Below are 20863 nucleotides of genomic sequence, written 5' to 3' on the forward strand. Positions count from 1 at the left end.
TAGTTTAGTTACTCACCAGGAAATATCGCCACCGATCGACCATTCTTAGTATAGACTATTCGTTATGAGGCATTTTTTAGGGAATAGTTAACCAAAAAAGGAAATTCTGTCATTATTTACTCACTTCAACGTCGTTCTAGATTGGAATACAAAAGGAGAATTGTTTGGAGGAAAATTATTTTCTGAGTTTATGAAAGACGTAGAAAGAGACTTGGGATAGTTAATCCAAAAATGAAAAATTTCTAATTTAAACGCAATAAAAAAGCATTTTCAGCTCTGAATGTCCATACAAGGCAAGTGAATGGTGACCAGATCTTTGAAGGTCTATAAATCTCCAAATTCACTTTCACTTCCACATTCTTCTTTTGTTTTGGGTGATTTGCATTTTTTGTGCATACTGCGACCTACTGGGCTGAGAGAAGAATTTATACTAAAAAGGAGTTAAATATTGATCTGTTTCTCACCCACACCTATCATATTGCTTTTGAAGAAATGTATTTAACCACTGGAGTCTTATGGATTACTTTATGTGCTTTTTGGGCCTTTAAAGTTCTGGCCACAGTTCACTTGATTGTATGGACCTACAGAGCTTAAATGCTCTTCTAAGAATCTTTGTTTGTGTTCAGCAGAAGAAAGAAAGTCATACACATCTGGGATGGCATGAGGGTGAGTAAATGATGAGGGAATTTGTATTTTTGGGTGAACTATTCCTTTAAGCCATACAATAGCTTTGTGTAAGAAACAGACCAAAAACATTATTATACACAGAAAATGTCTGAAAATCAAGGTATCATTATTGTCAAGTGCACAAAAGAACAGATCATTCACATATTACCTAGTAAGTAGCAACAACAACAACAAAACCCTTCACATTTCATATCCATACACATCCATTATCCCATTACCAAAAAATATTATTGATCACATACTGCATAGCATGATATTAAAAGCAATGGTTATATTTACTGTGTGGCACGGTGGCTCAGTGTGTGGCACTGTCACCTCACAGCAAGAAGGTCATCAGTTTGAGTTCCGGCTCAACCTGGGCCTGCATGTTCTCCCCATGTTCATGTGGGTTTCCTCTGGGTGCTCTGGTTTCCCCCATAGTCCAGAGACATGCAGGTCAAGTGAATTGGAGACTCACGCCTACTCCCATAGGTGTGAGTGGGTGTGTGAATATGTTTGTGTGTGTTAGCCCTGTGGTGGAATGGCCACTGGTCCAGGGTGTTTCCCTGCCTTTGGCCTGAGACAGCGGGGAAAGGCTCCAGGACTGCCCATGACACTGCATAGGACAAGTGGCTTTAGAAGATGGATGGATGATTATATTTGGTCAATCAACACATATGCAATCTTTCTGGATAGCTAATAATAAAATGTAAAACACGACCAGAGAACCTCTCATGCTATTGCTACCAGAAGAGTTCAGTGAAATTTCAGAAACAAGTGCATAACTTGTATCTATGGCAACAAAAGTTTCAGAGGCAGAACTCTAGTTGCACGAATGTGTCAGACTAAGCCTGGAAGCACATACTTTACATCCTTCTGACACTTCTGAATGTCATAAACATTACAAGATATTTGTCTTTCATCACATCATTCATATTAGAACAATCTTTCCTTTTTGACGCACCAGTGAATCAGCTGTGATTGGTAGAGACATGGAATGTTGTTGATGATCATTATTTGTGCCTGACTGGACTATGACAGTTTCCCACGTCTCCTCTTCAAACTTGGCACATTCATGGCGGTCATTAATCTTTTCTGGATATATTGTTCCTTTTAATGAATGTCAGCCAGTTACAAACAGTAACTGTGGAGTTATTTGCAGAGTGACTCTGAATAACAATTGACAACTTCATGTTACACAACCTGTCTCACTCTCCCCCACTTCCATCCCCTACTTCTCTCCTGGTTCTTCAACAATTTGGTGATTGGATTTTCAGGAAGTATGTACCCCTGAAATGATTATCATATTTTCTTGGTTTTAAAATATTGGAAGGTGGAAGACAAACATGTATGAATTTTCTTAACTGGCAGCTTTGTCTCATTCCATAAAAGTTAGATAACCTAAAAATACAGGCATTATGATTGGGTGTGTTAACATGAGAAGGATTATGTCTGTATATTCTTCAACACTGAACATGAGAATATCGCTTGTGGGATTTGAAATCGGAATTTGGAAACATAACTTGATTGTGAAGTGCACAATCATTTCAAGCATATGGATCACAGACTCAGCATGCAGTTCAACAAAACAAATTATTAAAAACAATACCACAAAACCCAACCAATAAAAAAATCAAGACTCTAGTCATCTCAACCACAAGATTGAAAAGATGGGTCTTACTATAAAGGTGCACTCAGTAATTTTTTTCTCTTTATGTCTTTAAGACATAAATTGTAATTTTTAGATATATGTATACTTGCTTAATTTCAGTAATCACCCTGTTTTTAGACACTTTCATTCATGGATTGAATTAATAATGGCTGACTCTGAATAGTGAATTTCTACAAAGGCATCAGTAACTGAAAACTATTGAATTTGAATGATGCTGCATCCAGGCCTCTAGGTGTCTTTTAAGCAGAAGTATTTAATTTCTGCGCCACTAGCGCCACTGAATGGAATTGCAAAAATAAACAATTTCAAAAAGCTTTCTGAATACACACCCGTTTTCCATTGATCATTCAAACAGATAGTCCTGCTCCCCAACTCACTCAGCAATGAGTCAATGCTGTTGTGTCAGTATGAGCCGCTCAAAACAGAAGAATTTTTATAGCACCACAGAAACACAGTGTTTACACTTTTCTAGAAAAAAAGATGATACGCATGGCTTACTTAAACTACGTCCAAATTAATTTGGATATGTTTGAAAATGGCATTTTTATTTTTCGAATTTCCGAAATTTTTCAAGCATTTTCCAAAAGTTGCTCGTCCACACTAAAACGTATGAAAACGCTTAAATCCCCTTACTGCGCATGCAAAAAATCAACGTTCCATGTATAGTCTGAAACGCAATTGTCCTCGTGTTCTGTCGCTTGACAGCAATTCCGAGTAAACTTCCTGCCACCTTTGAAGGAATGTCATGTGAAGGTTGTACAAAGTAACATTCATCTTTAACAACGCTATCAAAGTGAAAACAGACACAACAACGCTGCTACAACATAGGATGCCATCTTGATAGTTTTGGATTGAATGGATAACATGACTGCGTTGCATGACAATAAATATGTCATTGTTTTCAGATATCTTAGTTTCCCCTGTACGTTTTCAAAAATCTCTGTATTCACTGTCAAAATCACTGTCTCAGTATGGACAGAAGGCCAAAACGTAGAGAAAAAGATGCGTTTTCAAACAAAAACGTTTTTGTCTGGATGTGGCCTTAGTTGTCTCTGCATATTAAGCTGGGATTAGAGAAAGTATTTAAAAATGTTAAGTATTTTAAAAAGTTACATACTTCAGCTTTATGTAAAAATGAAAAACACTTCAAGAATGTAATGAATTCCAGTGCATTTAAACAGCATCATGCTGACAACTGAACTACAACTACATGAAGTACTAATCATAGCTCCTAAAATGTTTTGACAACCAGTTATGGCAAAACTACTGCTGCATTAACAGCTCAGTGTTGAAATGATTTTGGTTCCTCAATAAAAGAGTTTCCATTTATTAAGAGCTGTTACTTTGAGTTGCACAAGATGTAATTTGTGATTTATTTTTAAAATGCTTTTTCTCACCACCACCAAGTGTGCATGCTGTTGTTTTCTCATGCACAGTTACTCATATCTTGGTCATGGCGAACCAACTACTTTAGAATCACCACTTTGAATTACTACTGAAAAACCTTTTTTTTTTTTTTTTTTTTTTTTGGTTGGGCAGTTCTTGTCGCTCAAATACTCAGTTTTGGAAGACAGCTGGTTCTTGACTAATTCTCACCTTTTAATTATGGAAATGACTGAGCTGCTTCAACACCTTGGAAATGTCCTCACATACCCTTGCCCTGCCTAGGATTTCTCAAACACCATGTCTCGGATCTATCTTTGGAAGTGCAAGGATGTGGGGGTGGATGGATGGGCTGTAAGGAATGTCTTAAAAATAGAGAAAAGATTGAAAAGACAGAAATATTTCAGCATAAGGCCCGTCAGAGTTTGGCTTCTCTCTATGACTACAAAGGACAGTTCGGAATGCTGAGAGGATTATTGGTCGCCCCCTGCATCCCCTTCAAGAACTATGCACTTCCAGAGTGAGGAAAAAGGCTGGAAAAATCACTCTGGACCCCACTCACCCTGCCCACTACCTTTTTGAACTGTTGCCTTCTGGCCGACGCTTCAGAGCTCTGAGCACCAGAACCGTCAGGCACAGGAACAGTTTTTTCCCTCAGGCTATCCATCTCATGAACAGTTAAACTGCCCCATTGAGCAATAACTATGTGCAATACCCAGTTTAGTCTTTCTTGTATTTAAAAAAAAAAACATTTCCACTGTACATAACAGATTTGTATTTGCACTGTACATGACAGATAACAGATTGTATTAGATTTGCACTACCCATGTGTATGTGTGTACGTATGTGTATAATTAGTTTTATTTTTTATTATTATCTATGTCTTGCTGCTGTTTTTGTATTGTTTTTGTATTGTTGTACACTGGAAGCTCCTGTCACCAAGACAAATTCCTTGTATGTGTAAGCAAACTTGGCAATAAAGCTGATTCTGATTCTGGTGATAAGCAGATCCTGCCAGGAAGACAGCATCTGATTCTATTTAGGAAATTATAGTGATTCTAACAGACTATTATTTATTTAGGTGGTGGTAGTACATCCTGCTGAGTATCTCCTGCTGCCATAGCACACTACCTATGTTTTTAACATACCTATCAAGGTGTCAGTACAATCTGATATGTATTTTCTGCTGACAAGATGCACTACCAATATTTTACACAAGGTGGTAGCACATTCTTGGAAGTATTTTTCTTTTTCACCCAAAATGAAAATTTAATAGCAGAATGTTCACACTGCTCTTTTCTTTTTCTTTTTGTAAAAACAAAATTATACAGTATATATTAATTCTTTTAACTTGAGTATTTTTCTCAAGATGTATGCTGAATGGGTACTTTATGCATCACTGTTTGCAAGCCAGAGTTTGTTGAAGGGAATGATCTTTATCTGCTTTGTTGGAAATGACAAACCAGTCCTCTATGAAAACGCTTGATATGCATGTTATGTGTTTTATTCAATCATGCTACACATACCCACAAATATTTAAACAGAATCAGAATCAGAATGAGCTTTATTGCCAAGTATGCTTACACATACAAGGAATTTGTCTTGGTGACAGGAGCTTCCAGTGTACAAACACAGATAAGATGGAAATTATAAAAGGAAATAATAGCAAACATCCTCTATTACACACTGCACTAAACCACACTCCACCCAAGCCTGACAAGCAGTTAAACCCCTTTGAGAACCCCTACCTCTCTTGTTCAGCATTCGATCTCAATCTAACCCTCACACTTACTTATTCATAGTCATATTCACTTATCTTAAAATTTTGAATTTAAGTACTGGAATTATTAATCATAATATTTAAGATGACAATTGTGGGACAAAAAATATTTTACCAAGGTATCTATAGTGTAAACTGCACTTTTCTTACAGTAAAGTATCATATATTTCATAAGTACCAAGTATCCAAAGCATCACTGCTTTTTAGAAGAATTTCTCAGCTTTCAATGCAAGTGAATGGGTACCAAAATTTTTAAACTCCAAAATGCACATAAAGGCAGCATAAAAGTAATCCATACGACTTCAGTGGTTCAAAAGTGATATGATAGGTGTGGATGAGAAACAGATCAATATTTTTTTACCATAAATTCTCTTCCCTTCCCAGTAGGTGGCGAAATGCATGAAGAATGCAAATCACCAAAAACAAAACAAGAATGTGAATGTGAAGTGAGGAGACTGTTAATAAAAAAATACTTAAATATGGATCTGTTTCTCACCCACAGCTATCATATCGCTTCTAAAGATATGGATTTAACCACTGAAGTCTTATGGATTACTTTTATGCTGCCTGTATGTGCTTTTTGGAGTATGGACCTATGTATGGACCTACAGAGCTGAAATATTCTGCTACAAATCTTTGTTCATGTTCAGCATAAGAAAGAAAGTCATACACATCTGGGATGGCATTAGGGTGAGTAAATGATTAGACCGTTTTATTATTTTTGGGTGAACTATCACTTTAAGTTTAAAATGACTTAAAATTGCTAAAATAATAATAATAATAAAAAAAAAGAATCCCAGCAGTGCAACACAAAAAGTAATTAGTGAAGGAATGTACAGTAAGGACAGAATAGTTTAAAATCCTCGCCATAAGCAATTTTAGTCACACCAATCGCACATCAGCATTGTCATATATGCTGTATAATCAGTAAGATATCAAAGACAATAATTGTTCTCGATTAACACATACAGTATAACAATATTTATTATTCTCATTGTTCCATCATCACTGTAAGAAAATAAAATACAACAGGGCTTCACAGAACCTCATTTACAATCACTACCGTGGCAACAAAAGTATCAGAATACTTCAATGAAATTCCAGTGTATATTATACATGATCATGGCACTGTTTAATGGCTGAATCTGACTGGTTGACAAATGTTCCAAAGCTAATTAGTGGACCCTTTTTACATTTCCAGGTTTGGAATGCGGAAGTAAACTATTGCAGGGTAAGCTTCTATAGAGGCGAAAGGGTATAAATATTAATTTGGCTTCAACAGCGAAAGACAAAATCCACTATTACATTTCATCGACTTTCCACAAGAGAAAAAAATAGAGAGTGTTGGATTTTGACAGTAAAAAGAGAAAAGACTGACATTGACTTTCAGCAACTGTATCAGAAACCCCAATTGCAGCTATGGTAACTAGTATTTTTAAACTAATTTAAGGTAATATAACACAAAGAATAATGTTACAAATTTACGTTTGCTAGATTTACCCTGTTAAATAAGGTGGAAAAACGCATCACAATTTGTGAATAGGGTCCATTACACACCAGTGAAGTAGATATGAGTTTGTTGACCATATTACAGCTCTATATCACTTTGCCACAAATTGTTTCAAGATTCAGCTTGGACTGTTTCTAAGCAAGATACTTATACGCAAGCACGTCTTAGAGATGAAAACCTGAAAATGTCTTAAGATAAACATGTACATGTGGTAATTGTGCTATAAGTGGTTGACTATGTGCAGTTATTGAAAATTTAATACACATATTACCATCTGAGATGTGCATTACATTTCCAATAATCCAATGGTTTCTCTTTGGTTTGTGTAGCATGACTGTTCACACATGCCACTGTTTTTACATGTCACTCTTAATGCCTTATTTCCACACTTAGGACTTTTTAAAAAGGAGTTGTATGTCTTATTTATGTCAAATCTAAGAGTATTCCTATTAGAACAATATGTACATAACTGCATTTATCCCCTTGGTTCTTGACAGACACAAGCCTGGATGAATCCAGCTGCGATTGGTTGAGAAACTGTGTTTATGAGATGATCATTAGCCATCTTTGACAGAAGCAGATGAGTGTCATTCGTTACTGCCACGATATGCTACATTTTGGAAGGTGCTGGTGGCTCCCTTGTAGAGTGGATTATTAGCCTAAAAGACAAGAGAGAACTTTATTAATGACAAGTGTAATCCTCATAGTTATTAACAGTCAAAGTTTGCGAAATCTACCACTTGGTGTCAAAAGTGAGTTGAATGATGTTGACAACCAAGAATCGTTTACAGCAGGGTTTAGGGAGATATTTTCCTAACTCTCTTATCTATCTTAAGTGTTTTTGCAAAATCATGTTACATTTCCAGTAAAAACGTTCTGGAATCTATGATTGTGCCATTTGTACATGCAGGATAGTTTGAGAGGAAGGGAGATGCTGATAAAACTTGCTAAGAATACTTATCAGGAAGTGTCTGTTTTAGCACTATGCTGACACCGATATAAGCTATCTTCGAAATGGTTTTGAACACTTAAATGCATGGGTGTTATACCAAATACAATTTTTAGAGAGCCAGCACGTATATCTATCACAAATGGATCTACAAAAAAATTCCCAGATAGTGTCACATTTTCAAAACATTTTCAGGATGATTAGAAAATAATAGAATATATTCTGATATAGTATTTTGATGTTCTATTCTTTATATATCAAAGAGATGATGCAACAAATATTAAAACAGGATTCATTACTTTCACAGTGAAATTTCTTCAGATGCAACTGGCTGTCAAATACATATTGAGCTACACATAAGCTACACATAAGTATTTTCTCAGGCACTTTTTGAGTCTAAATAGACTCACAACTTACATAATTTCAGTAGTATACCCAAATGACAATGGTCACATAATACTGTTCATGTGTTGTATTTGCTTTAGTTTGCTTCTTCATCAAATAGCAATGTCAAATGTGAATCAAGTCAGTAACTCATTAGAAGTATGAGTAAGAAATAGCATGTACTGTATGTGTACAAGCATATGGAATACTGAATATTCACCATTGTTGTTAATTCATTGTTGCTAGTCATTCATGTGATATAGTAGTAAATTTGTATGAATATACTGTAGTACTCATTTGTCTTGTAATAAACAAAGAATTATATGTCATGTGATAGTAAACTTGTATAGAAATAAAATAATCATGGAAGTGCAAAAGAAAAACAAAAGAAAAAAAACACTATTACATATCTATGGTAATTTTGCCAATTTTTTTGTTTTTTGTTATACTATTCAGAAAAGAATGGTAGAGGAATACTAATGAGGAGTGGGCATAACTCCAAAAAATGGATGAGGTGCAGGGGGTGGAATGAGGTCCTGGGTCACTAAAGACCCGACATATGCATTAAAGGGTTAAAGAATATGTGAAACAGAACACTTTATTCAATGATAAATATTTTAATTAGTAGTATGCTACACTGCAGTGTGCTCTGTTGTATACTGTATATGTCATCGGTCTTACTCGACCTGCCCCGACATCCCCGGCATCCCCAGTCAAACACGCTAGCAAGGAGGCTATAGAACCAAGATCTTTAGCCTCGGTTGCTAGTGCGCTCAGTCGCTTTTAAGGTCAAGAGAGTGAGGTTTACACACTGCACAGCTACGTTCCAGCTGGCTACCTTAACACATATTTTGGCTGTTTTTTCAGCACAGTATACAGATAATGCTATATACTGCAGGAATAATAAGAGTAGTATGGTAATATGCTATATATAGTGTAAGTGTGTGTGTGTGTGTGTGTGTGTGTGTGTGTGTGTGTGTGTGTGTGTCTCACCGCTTCCCACTTAGCCTTGGCTTTCTCCTCCTCAAACTTGATATATTCACGGCGGTCATGAATAGTGATCAGGAGCTTCCACACCAGGAGTGCTGCCAGTCCCAGCAACAGAATAGCACCAGTCACAGAGAGAATAACCATCAAAACATCAGGACCCTTAGGACACTCTATAAAAATAGACCAGCAATGACAGAGAGAATAAAGGGATTATTCATAAAGAAAGGTTCTGATCTTTGGTTTGGTTACTGGGTAGAGGAAAAGTGTGTAGTTTCTGCGCCACTAGCAGCATCAAACAGAATTACAAAAATATTGACAAGTCTCAGACACTTTATACTGTTTTAATCACTTCCCTATCTTCCATTGCAGGTAACCTCGCCGTAAACTAATTCCATTGGTTGATGTAAATTCCAATGTTGTGCCTGCTCAAACAAACAGATTCCAACACAATTAAACGTAGAAATTACACACTTTACCTTGAAGTATATTCAGCTGTTCTGTCCACATATACTATATGACATGTATTCTGTTGCTTCTGTAAGTGTGTGTTTTATCTCTGTGTCTTTGGGTGGGCGATATACCAGATGAAAGATATTTTGATATTTAAATTTAGTGTACTGTTTCTACAATATGCAAATGAGAACGTTTGTTGGGAAAAAAGGCTGCATTCTCTGTGGTGTGGAAGTGACCCTCCGCTAAGCCCTGCTACCCTTAGTTGCTGCTAGCGCTGTCAAACTTTGCAGCTAGCGTTTGTTCTGCTGCTAGCAAACATTGAGAGAGAAGCCTTAGGATTTAATTAATTACCATAGGTATTAGTAGATATCATCTGAGCTCACAATGCATCTATATCTAGTAATTGTATTTAGTCCATGGAACAAAATGTGACTACATCCAAAACATGAATTGGAAAATAAATGTACAATGGAGAGGTTTGCTTCAGAATTAAATCAAATGCTTATGTTCAATATTCCATAGCAATGTACAGGCATGACTTTTAAAAAGAAAATCTTAAAATGTGTGAAAGGCATACCTTTACTTAGAATTTTGAAAATGTCAGTAGATTTTAAATCACTTTTGCATGTAAATGTGTATCTTGTTATAATAACTATTATCACCCAAAATATTTAATAAAATCATGATTTCAATTTTTCCTTAAATAACCCACTCCTATATTGTGTTTGTGTGTGAGTTTTAGGTTAATCACACTGCTCAATAAAATCTTGCCTCAAGTGAAATGTTTGGCAACTACATGTCACACTACAGTATGTCTCTCTCTGTCCCACCCTCTCCTTTCACCTGGTTCTTTAACAAGATAAAGGAAGGATTTTCCACTGGCATCTTCATAATACTGGAAGTTCTGTACACAGTCGTTCTCATCCTTGTAGCTGCAGTTCACTGCATTCTTCTCATGAAAGACTAGAGAGAACAGAGGTTAAAATCAACTTCACAAGTAAAACAACCAAACAAAATACTTGCATGAAAGTAAGAACTTGAGGTTAACATTAATTGAAATTGCGGTAAATAATATCATTATAATGGAAATCATATTGTAGCTATTTACTGTAGCTTCAATTTATATACTGTGTCTGTGGCTTGGAGATGTATTCTGCTGCACATGTAAATTGCATTTTGAAGCATATGGAATCCAGTATGCTTCACTGGATTTTATAGGCTACTGTGGTTGGGAGATACACAGTATACTGTGGATTGGTTGGATGCTATATGTTGTAGGTGTTCTGGTTTGAGATTTGAGATTACCAAGCTCATCCACTGGAAAAATCTCGTCTCTACAGATGTGATTACAGTTCTTCTCATACAGAGCCCCTCTCTTATAGTGCTTACACTCGACACACTCCCTGTAGGTACACACAGATCTACGTAAATCCAACTTGCATAAATGGACACACACATTCAATCAATCTTGTATATAGACTCTTGTATATATATGTACACCTGGGTGAATTTCATGAAAACTGTGATGAAATGTCTGTGTCGTAACAATGTCACAATGCAAAAATTTTAATGGTGCATGATGGTCTTAACTTGTAAAATATAATTGCTTATTTCTTTCTTTGGATTTTTGGGTAAAGTATGTCCTGGCCATTTCATCACTGTATTCACTTGCATGCATGTTCAACTCAATTGTTCACCCCAAAATGAAAATTATGCCATCATTTACTCACCCTCATGTTGTTCCAAACCCTTATTACTTTCTTTTCTTACAAAAATTGAGATTCTAGGCAGAATAACAGTCTCAGTAACCATTCACTTTCATTATATGTGAAAAAAATGCAATAAAAAGTAAATGGTGACTGAGATTGACATACTGTCTAACATCCTCGATGACAGAATTTTATTTTAAAACTATCAACTATCCCTTCAAAGCAAAGATCTAATAAGCCAATCACACATCAATGACTTTCCATTGTTGTTTAAACCAAACATCCATATGGTAAAGAAATATTATTTTTGGGTAATAAAATAGACTTTGACGTTGCTAAAAATGTAAGCTGTTTCAGCATCTGAAAAGTGTGTTCAATAAAGTAACAACTGAGTGTATATTGGGTCAATTACATGACGCTAATTTTTTTTGTCTGCATCTGTTGAGTTATTCAAAAATACATTAAAAATGTAATTCACACAAAACCATTACCTGAATACAGCTCTCCTATGATAAACATGTTTTTAATTACTGAGTTCAAAGTAATTTAGATTTTTTCTTTCTTGGGCTTAAAGGGATAGTTCACCCAAAAATGAAAATTCTCTCATCATTTACTTACCCTCATGTCATCCCAGATGTGTATGACTTTCTTTCTTATGATGAACACAAATGAAGATTTTTAGAAGAATATCTCAGCCGTTGATCCATACAATGCAAGCGAATGGTGACCAAAATTTTGAAGCTCCAAACATCACATAAAGGAAACATAAAAGTAATCCATATGACTATAGTGGATAAATTCTGAAGTGATATGATAAGTGTGGTTGAAAAACATAAACAAATTAATGTATTTTTTAATTCTAAATCTCGACTTTCACTTTTACATCCGAAAGTCACATGTGGTGACTGTTTAGTTTCACTTTAACATCTGAAAGTGAAAGTGGAGATTTAGAGTAAAAAAGGACTTAAATATTGAACCGTTTCTCTCCCACACCTATTATATCGCTTCAGAGGACATTGATTAAACCACTAGAGTCTAATGGATTTCTTTTAGGTTTCCTTTATATTTTTGGAGCTTCAAAGGTCTGATCACCATTCACTTGCATTGTAAGGACCTACAGAGCTTAAATATTCTTCTAAAAATCTTTGTTTGTGTTCAGCAGAAGAAAGAAAGTCATACACATCTGGGATGGCATGAGGATGTAAACATGATCAGAGAATTTGTATTTTTGGGTGAACTATCCCTTTAAAATGAAAAATGTCATGTGGTGTAACCATCCAGAGACAGTAAAAAACAAAAACAAAGTCTCATTAAAACCAGACATTCTTGATAAAAGAAATGTTTGCATTGAGTGGTGCCGAATAATCTTTTATTATTATTTCTAAAAAATAAAAAAGCAGTGAAACAAATTTGTTTTTAAAATATTATTAATATTTGGAAAAACGTTTTCTACAAAATCAAAGTCAGGTGGTGTTAACAACATGTTGGTTGCCATTTTGTCGTCATGTGACAAAACTAAAACAACAAGCATAAAGGTTGTGTCCTCTGTCATGTATTCAAGGTGCGAATAAACTATTTTAATATCTTTTACTTGATGGTTCCAACACATTACATTTTTTAAGTCATTAAATACATTTTTTTGTAGAAAATGTTTTTAAGAAATATATGAAACCAACATGGACACAAAGATTCTATGAACCTGACACATATCTTTTAAACCAAAATGGTTTCATGAGGTTTCATGACACTTTCAGAACCTCAGCAGAACAAAGCAAAACCTGCCGATATACACACACCATGAAACTCACTTTTTGATGGTACAAGCATCAGGGCAGGTGGGGCACTTCTCGCAGGTTAATCCATAGGCTCCTGACTGAGTGCACTCACAGACACCACACACACAGTGGCCACGCCCACTACAAAGCATTCCTCCACTCCCCATACAGTTGTCTGTGCGGGTCGAGCAGTCACAGCTCTCACCGAACCATCCAGGGTTACACTGACAGGATCCACAGTTGCACTCACCATTACCTAATGGACATAACATACACATACATGACCTTTTATAAGCCTGCCAAAATAATCTGAGGACATTGCTCAAGGATATCATGAAGATTACCATCATATAATATGATGATACTTAATCGCTTAATGTTTGTTATTGGAGCACCAAGCTTTACAGTAAAACATCAACACATTTCACAAGTCAGCACATTAGTTTCAACACACTCAATACATCAGAGGTGATTTCCAAGATCCTTACAGCAGGAGGAGTACAGCAGTGCATCACCAGATGTTTCCAGACCAGTTTGCCTTCTTGTGTGTGTTTGTGTACACTTTGTGTTTGTTTTATATATACCCAGGTGGTACACTTACACTACCGTTCAAAAGTTTGGGGTCACTTGCCTGAAATGTTTCTCATGATCTTAAAAACATTTTGATCTGAAGGCATATGCTTAAATGTTTGAAATTAGTTTTGTAGACAAAAATATAATTGTGCCAACATAATAATTTATTTAATTACAAAACTAAAATGTAATAAAAATAAAGAAAAGTTTTTGAAATGGATGACTTAATTGTGAACCCATTTTCACAATGCAGTACATGATTCCTACGTGGATTCGCTCACACATGCTATAATACACACACAGATATATAGTGGTATTTAGACACTTAAACCACACTTAAACATATATGAATGTCTTTTCATTATTTTAATTGGCAATTATTTTAAAGAAATATAGCACAAAAACACTTTTTAAGCAAAATATCTCACCAAAAGAAGTTTGTTAGTTTTCAAATTATAAAAAAATAGATATACTGCATATATTAAAAACTAAGACAAAAAGGGGCACTTTTAAAACTTGGGCATTGACTTTAATGGATGACGTCCATTAAAAAAACCTTGAAACTAGTTAATTAAAAAGCAATTTTTTAATAGAAAGTAAAGTGTTACATTACTTTTGTGTTACTTTTGTGTTACTTTTTTCTCACAGCCACTTTCTCTTCTGCTATGCTATGCATTCCATACAAATAAGCCATGCATTGCATACAAGAGACATTACAGGTCATGCTGGCTACTGTACAACACTCATATCAAAACAACATAGTACACAAACAGATATTTAGAAAGTAGGTCTTCACGTCATATTTATAATAATGAGTCAATAACATGAGTATGTATGATTTGTTTTTCCATCAACATGGCAGCCAATATGATTAATGAAGAATAACCACTGTCTTACCAAATTGTCAATTGTGGAGTCCAATTGTCGATAGACACCACATATGATGACATAAGATGCAGGTTCAGATGTTGAACTTATCATATGTCACCAAATGTGGTGTCCATCGACAATGCCAGAGTAAACTTGAGATGTTCTTTAGAAGTCAGGATAAAATTCAGTGGGGAATACCAGACAAACATGTTCAAGGAATAAGTCTGATGAATAAATTAATATTTTTCACTTAAGTCATCTCAGTGCAGCTTGTTTTATGTTGATCCACGATGCATACAGATGCCACAACTTCAAAAGCGCATTTTGATACAACTTGAATGGAATCTTTTTAATGCTACCAAAATGTTATAAAAATGGTTTGTTTCATCAAACTACTTGTTTATTATAAAACAAAAATGTAGAATATATTTATATTTGAGTGAGTATTTCACCCTGTGTATCATGTCGTGGCCAGTGGAAGACTAGTCTTATAATCCCTCTGCCTAAAAGCGTTTACTGATTTTTTTTAATGCAGTGTGTATTAACACATGAATCAACCACATTTCACTCAACCGAATGTTGACCTCATGTTACTCTAAAACATGAAATGCACATGCTCATTAGCGAGTTGACTGACAGGCGATGTCTGTATCTAAAAGGTGATTGGCTCTTTTACCTGCAAGACTTTTACCTTACTACATCCATTGAATGTTGGGTGCTAGAGCTTCTCGGTTGGGTGCTCTAATTTCTCCCATACATTTAAATAGAAGTGACATGTCTCTGCTAAATACTCTCTGGCCTCATAATCTATAGAACTACAATGCCCATCACGCACTACGTCTCATCCCCGAAGTTTGCACACTTTTACTCCTGATTTCTAGCAATACAGTAGAGGTGTACAAAAGCAACGCGTTACTTTATTTAAAAAGTAGCTGAGATATTATGGTCTAAAATAAAAAAATACTGCGTTACTTTACCCGTTACTCGAAAAAGTAATCTGATTGCGTAACGTGCGTTACCCCCAACACTGATCAACTGAAGAGCAAACATGACCTGAACAAACTGAACTGAATAATGTGACTGAGGCTCTAGGCTGATGGGTAAGTCTAAGTAGGTGATGTGCACAGGCATGCAAAATTGAAGACCATAATTCCATAACATGTCCTAGCATTTATCTAGCATATCTAAGTCAGTCTGAGTCACTATTTGGCTCTATATGTGGATTACATTACCTAATATGGTGAAACACTGACCCTGTGGTGAGCTGAGAAGCTATAACCAGAAGCAGCACTAGATGATCTGGGAACATCATTGGGTAAATGGCAAGAACAGAAATTATGACTAATCCTCACAATAATGCAATCCTTAAAGGTGCAGTATGTCATAATTTTCATGTAATATTCATCTTTTTTTGTGTGAACGGCTTGTAACACAACTTAAAAAATTAGCTCTTCCCGGACTTCCTAGGTTGCCTATTAAAGCCCGTAAACTGATTTTCATGCGAAGGGAGTGGGTCAGTTTTGCCGGGAAAATCCAAAGGATGTGACGTTTATGCATGCTCCCGAGAGCCATCGGCAGGGCATTTGATTCCTGGAGGGACCTTCGTTCGGTTTTAGGGATCAAAACTGACCCTGAATTGGCGTTCTTTTTATTGGACAGGTAAGCTTACATAACTGCAAAGCATGTGAAATATAGTGCCATAAGGACTGATCTGTGTAATTTTAGCTAACTTGATCTTGCCTGATAACGCTGATGCATTGCAAGCTACCTTGCTTTGTAACTTTCAGATAATTTCAACAATCTTCTTTTTATACTAAAAGTCAGGTATACAGGATCAATTTAAGCAAATACGCTGGTTTCTTGATCATAGTACAACATATGACATACAAAACATACAATAGTGCAACATAACAGTGCAGTGCAACAGTTCACCTTTTTGTATAGTTTGTTAGTGTGTAGCTGTATGTGTGTATCAGTATGCTATGTTAGCTGATAAGTAGTTTTAGTTTAGTCTCAAAGTTTGTAGTAAAACAATCATAACTGTGTAATTTGAATTATGCTACCTCATCTGTCAGCATGATGCCGGTGAATCACATTCAGCCTCTTTGTACGTTACGTCATTGTTTTGGCTGATGCTCGCTCGTTCGCATCCCTATGGAGTGTGTACATGAGCGCGAGCATGAGCAACAGGTAGCTGACTGCAGTTCACTTAACGGCCACAGGTGTCATTAATAACAAGGGTTTCTGAATCTTACATACTGCACTTTTAATATAGTTTTCTATTATCACAATAGTACAATTAAGTGCATTTTTCTTAACTTTTTATTAAGAAATTTATTTGTAAAAATTCCAGATGTTTCAAAACATTTTCCCTTGGTGATATTGTTTGAAAATAAATGTATAGGTTTTCCTGTTTTCGTTAATACTGTTCATCCTATTAGTCTTTTGTAATATTCCTTTAAAGGTGTATTTTTTTTAATAATTTTTTTTCACTCTAGTGTCACCAAACAGAATTGTAAATATAATTTTCTGTAAAACTCAGAGAGGCTTCCTGAACAGCCTTCCTGAACAATCCCCCATTTCTCAGCCAGATCTCATAAAAATTCAAATGCATGACTGTGACGTTATTTTTGCAAAATGACATTGCGTTGTTCATTACACCTGTTACCACAGTTCCAAGGCCAAATGTCCACTGTGAAATTTCATCTCTATCGAGTGTTAAAGAGGTCATGTCATGAGGAATAACATTTTCCTTGATATCTTGACATATAAGAGTTCATTCTACTATAAAAAATATACTGTAAATTTCAGAACTCAAAACTTCATCCCCAATGCAAGAAAAGCATATATTGAAACAAGCTGCAAAAATGCCTCGTTCTTTTCTTCCACAACTTCTGTACGTCATTTGGGGGCCCATTAATTTATGACCACCTCTACAGGAACAATATCAACGCAGATTTTACATCATCGCATCCTTGGCCCAGCCCACTGGTGCTCAGTTCAGAAACAGAGAGAAAGCAGGACGGACATGCCTAGTGTTGCCTAACTATTCCTGAACACCAAAGGGGACCCATCTGGACTATTTTGAATTGTTTTTGTATATAAACATGCACTACACAGACTTATACTAAGGTGTTGTTGAATGCTTGATTCTTATTGGTTGACGAATGTTCTAAGGTATGCAATCATTTTTCAGTAACCCAACTGCTATGAAGAAGTTTCAGGTCTTGACCGCATAATGGTTCCATATCACTTCGCAAAATTATTTCTGTTATTTTAAATAGCTGTACAGACTACCACAGCAAAATAACCACATAAAACAAAGACATTGTCTAAGAACATCGGATAAAAATGACAAACAATGTCTATAACATCCTAAATTTATTTCAATTTCAGTTGAACAGCGCCCTCACGCTCTCTTTCGCTCTAGCCTCATAATGACACACACACACGCTGACATACGCACACGCACGCATGAACGCGTGCACACACACACACATATAGAGACTCGAGTCCTGACCAACAGAGCTCTCGCTCTCCTTTCACCTACACTCACACACGCTGACATACGCACACATACGCACACACACACAATAGAGACTCGAGTCGCGACCAACAAACAGAGCTCTCTCTCTCGTCTCACCCGGCGGCAGATTGGCTATCGGGAGCACTGGTCATTTTCCCGGTGGGCCGCTGTGTAATTTGGGCCGGCCCACTGCTGCACAATACCGGTCCATCCTACAGGCAATATAGGCGAATAATCAATAAACTCTGTAAGATAAAGCCAATTTTTTTTTATTATTATTTTGAAATACTGCAATGTCTTTTATTTTGAAATTATTTACACATTGGAACGTATATCTGTATGTGCCTGTTAACCTCATACCTTGCGTGGACCTCATTATTTGACATACAAATCACAATAATGGTGACAACCAAAAACAACATATTGAGTGTTAAGATCCTGTCACTTTGTCAGTCATGTTTAAAGTGGTGACAGAATCCTGACACTCATGTTCTGTGTTTGTTTTTTCATGTTTGGAGCGTGGTGTCTGGGTCCTGACTCAGCCTAGTTCAGTTTATGTTTTGGGTCAGGATTCGGACACTCATGCTCCATGTCTCGTCTTTTGTATGCACATGGCTTCAGTTTCAGTCCTCTTGCCATGCGCTCTTCTGTCAGTCTTGTGTGAGGTGTGAGTGCACATGGCTGTGTTTGGTTCCCAATCACCATGTGCACTCGTGTCTGTTTTAGTCTCGTGCGTTAGCACATGGCTTTGTGTTTGTCTGCCATGTGTTTATGTGCTGGTCTGAATGAGCCCATCAGATTGTGTGTCCCAGAGACGGGTGAATAGGGGAAGTCTTGCTGCTACGATCAAGTTTGCACTGAAATGGGATGAGTTTATCTCAGCCTGTGCCTCAGAAGATTTCCTTCCTTCATCCCATTCCTTCATGTGGCTGACCGCCAGGAGGTGGAGGAGGGCACTGCTGACTGCCAGGAGGTGATGGCGCTCATACTGCAGTGTTTCCAACTGTCCGAAGGAGGAGAAGGAAGCCGAGTAAGGTGTCCATTCCCCAGTCGCTGTCAGTGCTTCTGGCCAAGGAGGCCGTTCCCCTGTCGCTGCTAGTGCTTCTGGTCACGGTGTCCGTTCCCCTGCCACTGCCTGTGTTCCCGGCCACGAAGGCAGTTCCCCTGCAGCTGCCAGCACTCTCGGCCATGGAGGCTGCTCCCCTGCCACGGAGGCCATTCCCCTGCCGCTACCAGCATTCTCAGCCACGGAGACCATTCCCCTGCCACTGCCAGCGCTCTTGGCCATGGAGGCCATTCCCCTGCCACTGCTAGCACTCTCGGCCATGGAGGCCATTCCCCTGCCACTGCCAGCATCCCCAACCATGGAGGACGTTGACAAGCCTGTCTTGTTCCCTGTGGCCGTCGACGAGATTCTCCAGTTTCCTATGGTCATCGAATCTGTCCAGTTCTTTGAGGTTGTTGACGAGCCCGTCCTGTTCCCTGTGGCCATTGATGAGCTTGTCCAGTTCCCTATGGTCATCGAATCGGTACAGTTCCCTGAGGCTGTTGACAAGCACATCCTGTTCCCTGTGGCCATCGATGAGTCTGTCCAGTTCCCTGTGGCTGTCGAAAATCTGTCCAGTTCCCAGTGGTTGTTGATGAATCTGTCCAGTTCCCTGAGGCATTTGACGAGCCTGTCCAGTTCCCCATGGCTCTCGACAATTCTGTTCAGTTCCCTGAGGTTGTTGACGAGCCTGTCAAGTTCCCAGTGGCTGTCGACAAGTCTGTCCAGTCTTCTGTGACCGCTGATGAACCTGTTCAGTCCCCTGTGACAATTGATGAGCCTGTACAGTCCCTTGTGACCTTCAACGATCCTGTCCAGTCACCAGCGATCACCATCCAGTCTGCCCAACCTCCTGCACCCACCAAAGACCAGCTATGGACCGCCAGGAGGCAGAGGAGCCCACTGCTTTTTTCACCCACAAGAGGAGGAGGAGGAGTGGGGTCCCCGTATCAGGGTCTGTTGCTGCAATCAAGTAGGGGTCCGAGTCCGCTTCAGCTGCTGCCCAGTCTGATCCCTATCCAGCGGCCTGCCATGTCCAGTCAGACCCCAGTCCAGCGGCTGCCAACGTCCGGTTTGATACCTGTCCAGAGGCCGACACGTCCAGTCAGACCTCTGCCCAGCGGTCGTCCACGTCCAGTCAGACCCCTGTCCAGCAGTTGATAATGTCCAGTCAGTCCAGCTCCCTGTAGCTGCCAACAAACAGTCTGCCCAGTCTGTCCAGCCCTCTGGGGCCCTTGCCCAGTCTGTCCAGCCTTTTGGGGTCCCTGCCCAGTCTGACCTGTCCGGCCACTGATCTCACCCACTGCCCAGTGGTCTCCGCTAGCTCCTCTGACTATTGCCCAGAAGCCGCCACTGACCCAATCTGCCCAGTGGTCAAGGACTGTCCGGCAATGAACCCTCTTGCTCGGACCTTGCCTTGGGCTCCAGGCTGTTCTCCGGCTCCGCGCTGGCCTCCTGGCCCATCCAGGCCTCTGTGCTCTCCTCAGGTTCCACCCTGGCCTTCTTTGTCACCCTGGTTCCCTGGTCTGTCATCTACCCCTTGGCCTGACCCATCCCACTTCCCCAGTCACCCAACTC

The 20863-nt window shown here is 38.1% G+C and overlaps 1 protein-coding gene across 1 annotated transcript in view; it reads right to left on the reverse strand.

Annotated features, from left to right (window-relative positions):
* Positions 1-6467: 6467 nt before the first annotated feature.
* The window catches only part of itgb3a (integrin beta 3a), a 31207-nt gene continuing 16811 nt past the window's right edge, over positions 6468-20863 (reverse strand). Inside the window, exons 11-15 of the mRNA XM_051715789.1 lie at positions 13305-13527; positions 11093-11190; positions 10631-10750; positions 9338-9504; positions 6468-7670 (exon numbers count right to left, since the gene is read on the reverse strand). Of these exons, the coding sequence (XP_051571749.1) occupies positions 7599-7670; positions 9338-9504; positions 10631-10750; positions 11093-11190; positions 13305-13527 (680 nt within the window). The 3' untranslated portion in view covers positions 6468-7598. The remainder of the gene's footprint in view (positions 7671-9337; positions 9505-10630; positions 10751-11092; positions 11191-13304; positions 13528-20863) is intronic.

The sequence above is a fragment of the Myxocyprinus asiaticus genome, chromosome 14, assembly GCF_019703515.2.
Source record: "Myxocyprinus asiaticus isolate MX2 ecotype Aquarium Trade chromosome 14, UBuf_Myxa_2, whole genome shotgun sequence".
Lineage (NCBI taxonomy): Eukaryota > Metazoa > Chordata > Actinopteri > Cypriniformes > Catostomidae > Myxocyprinus > Myxocyprinus asiaticus.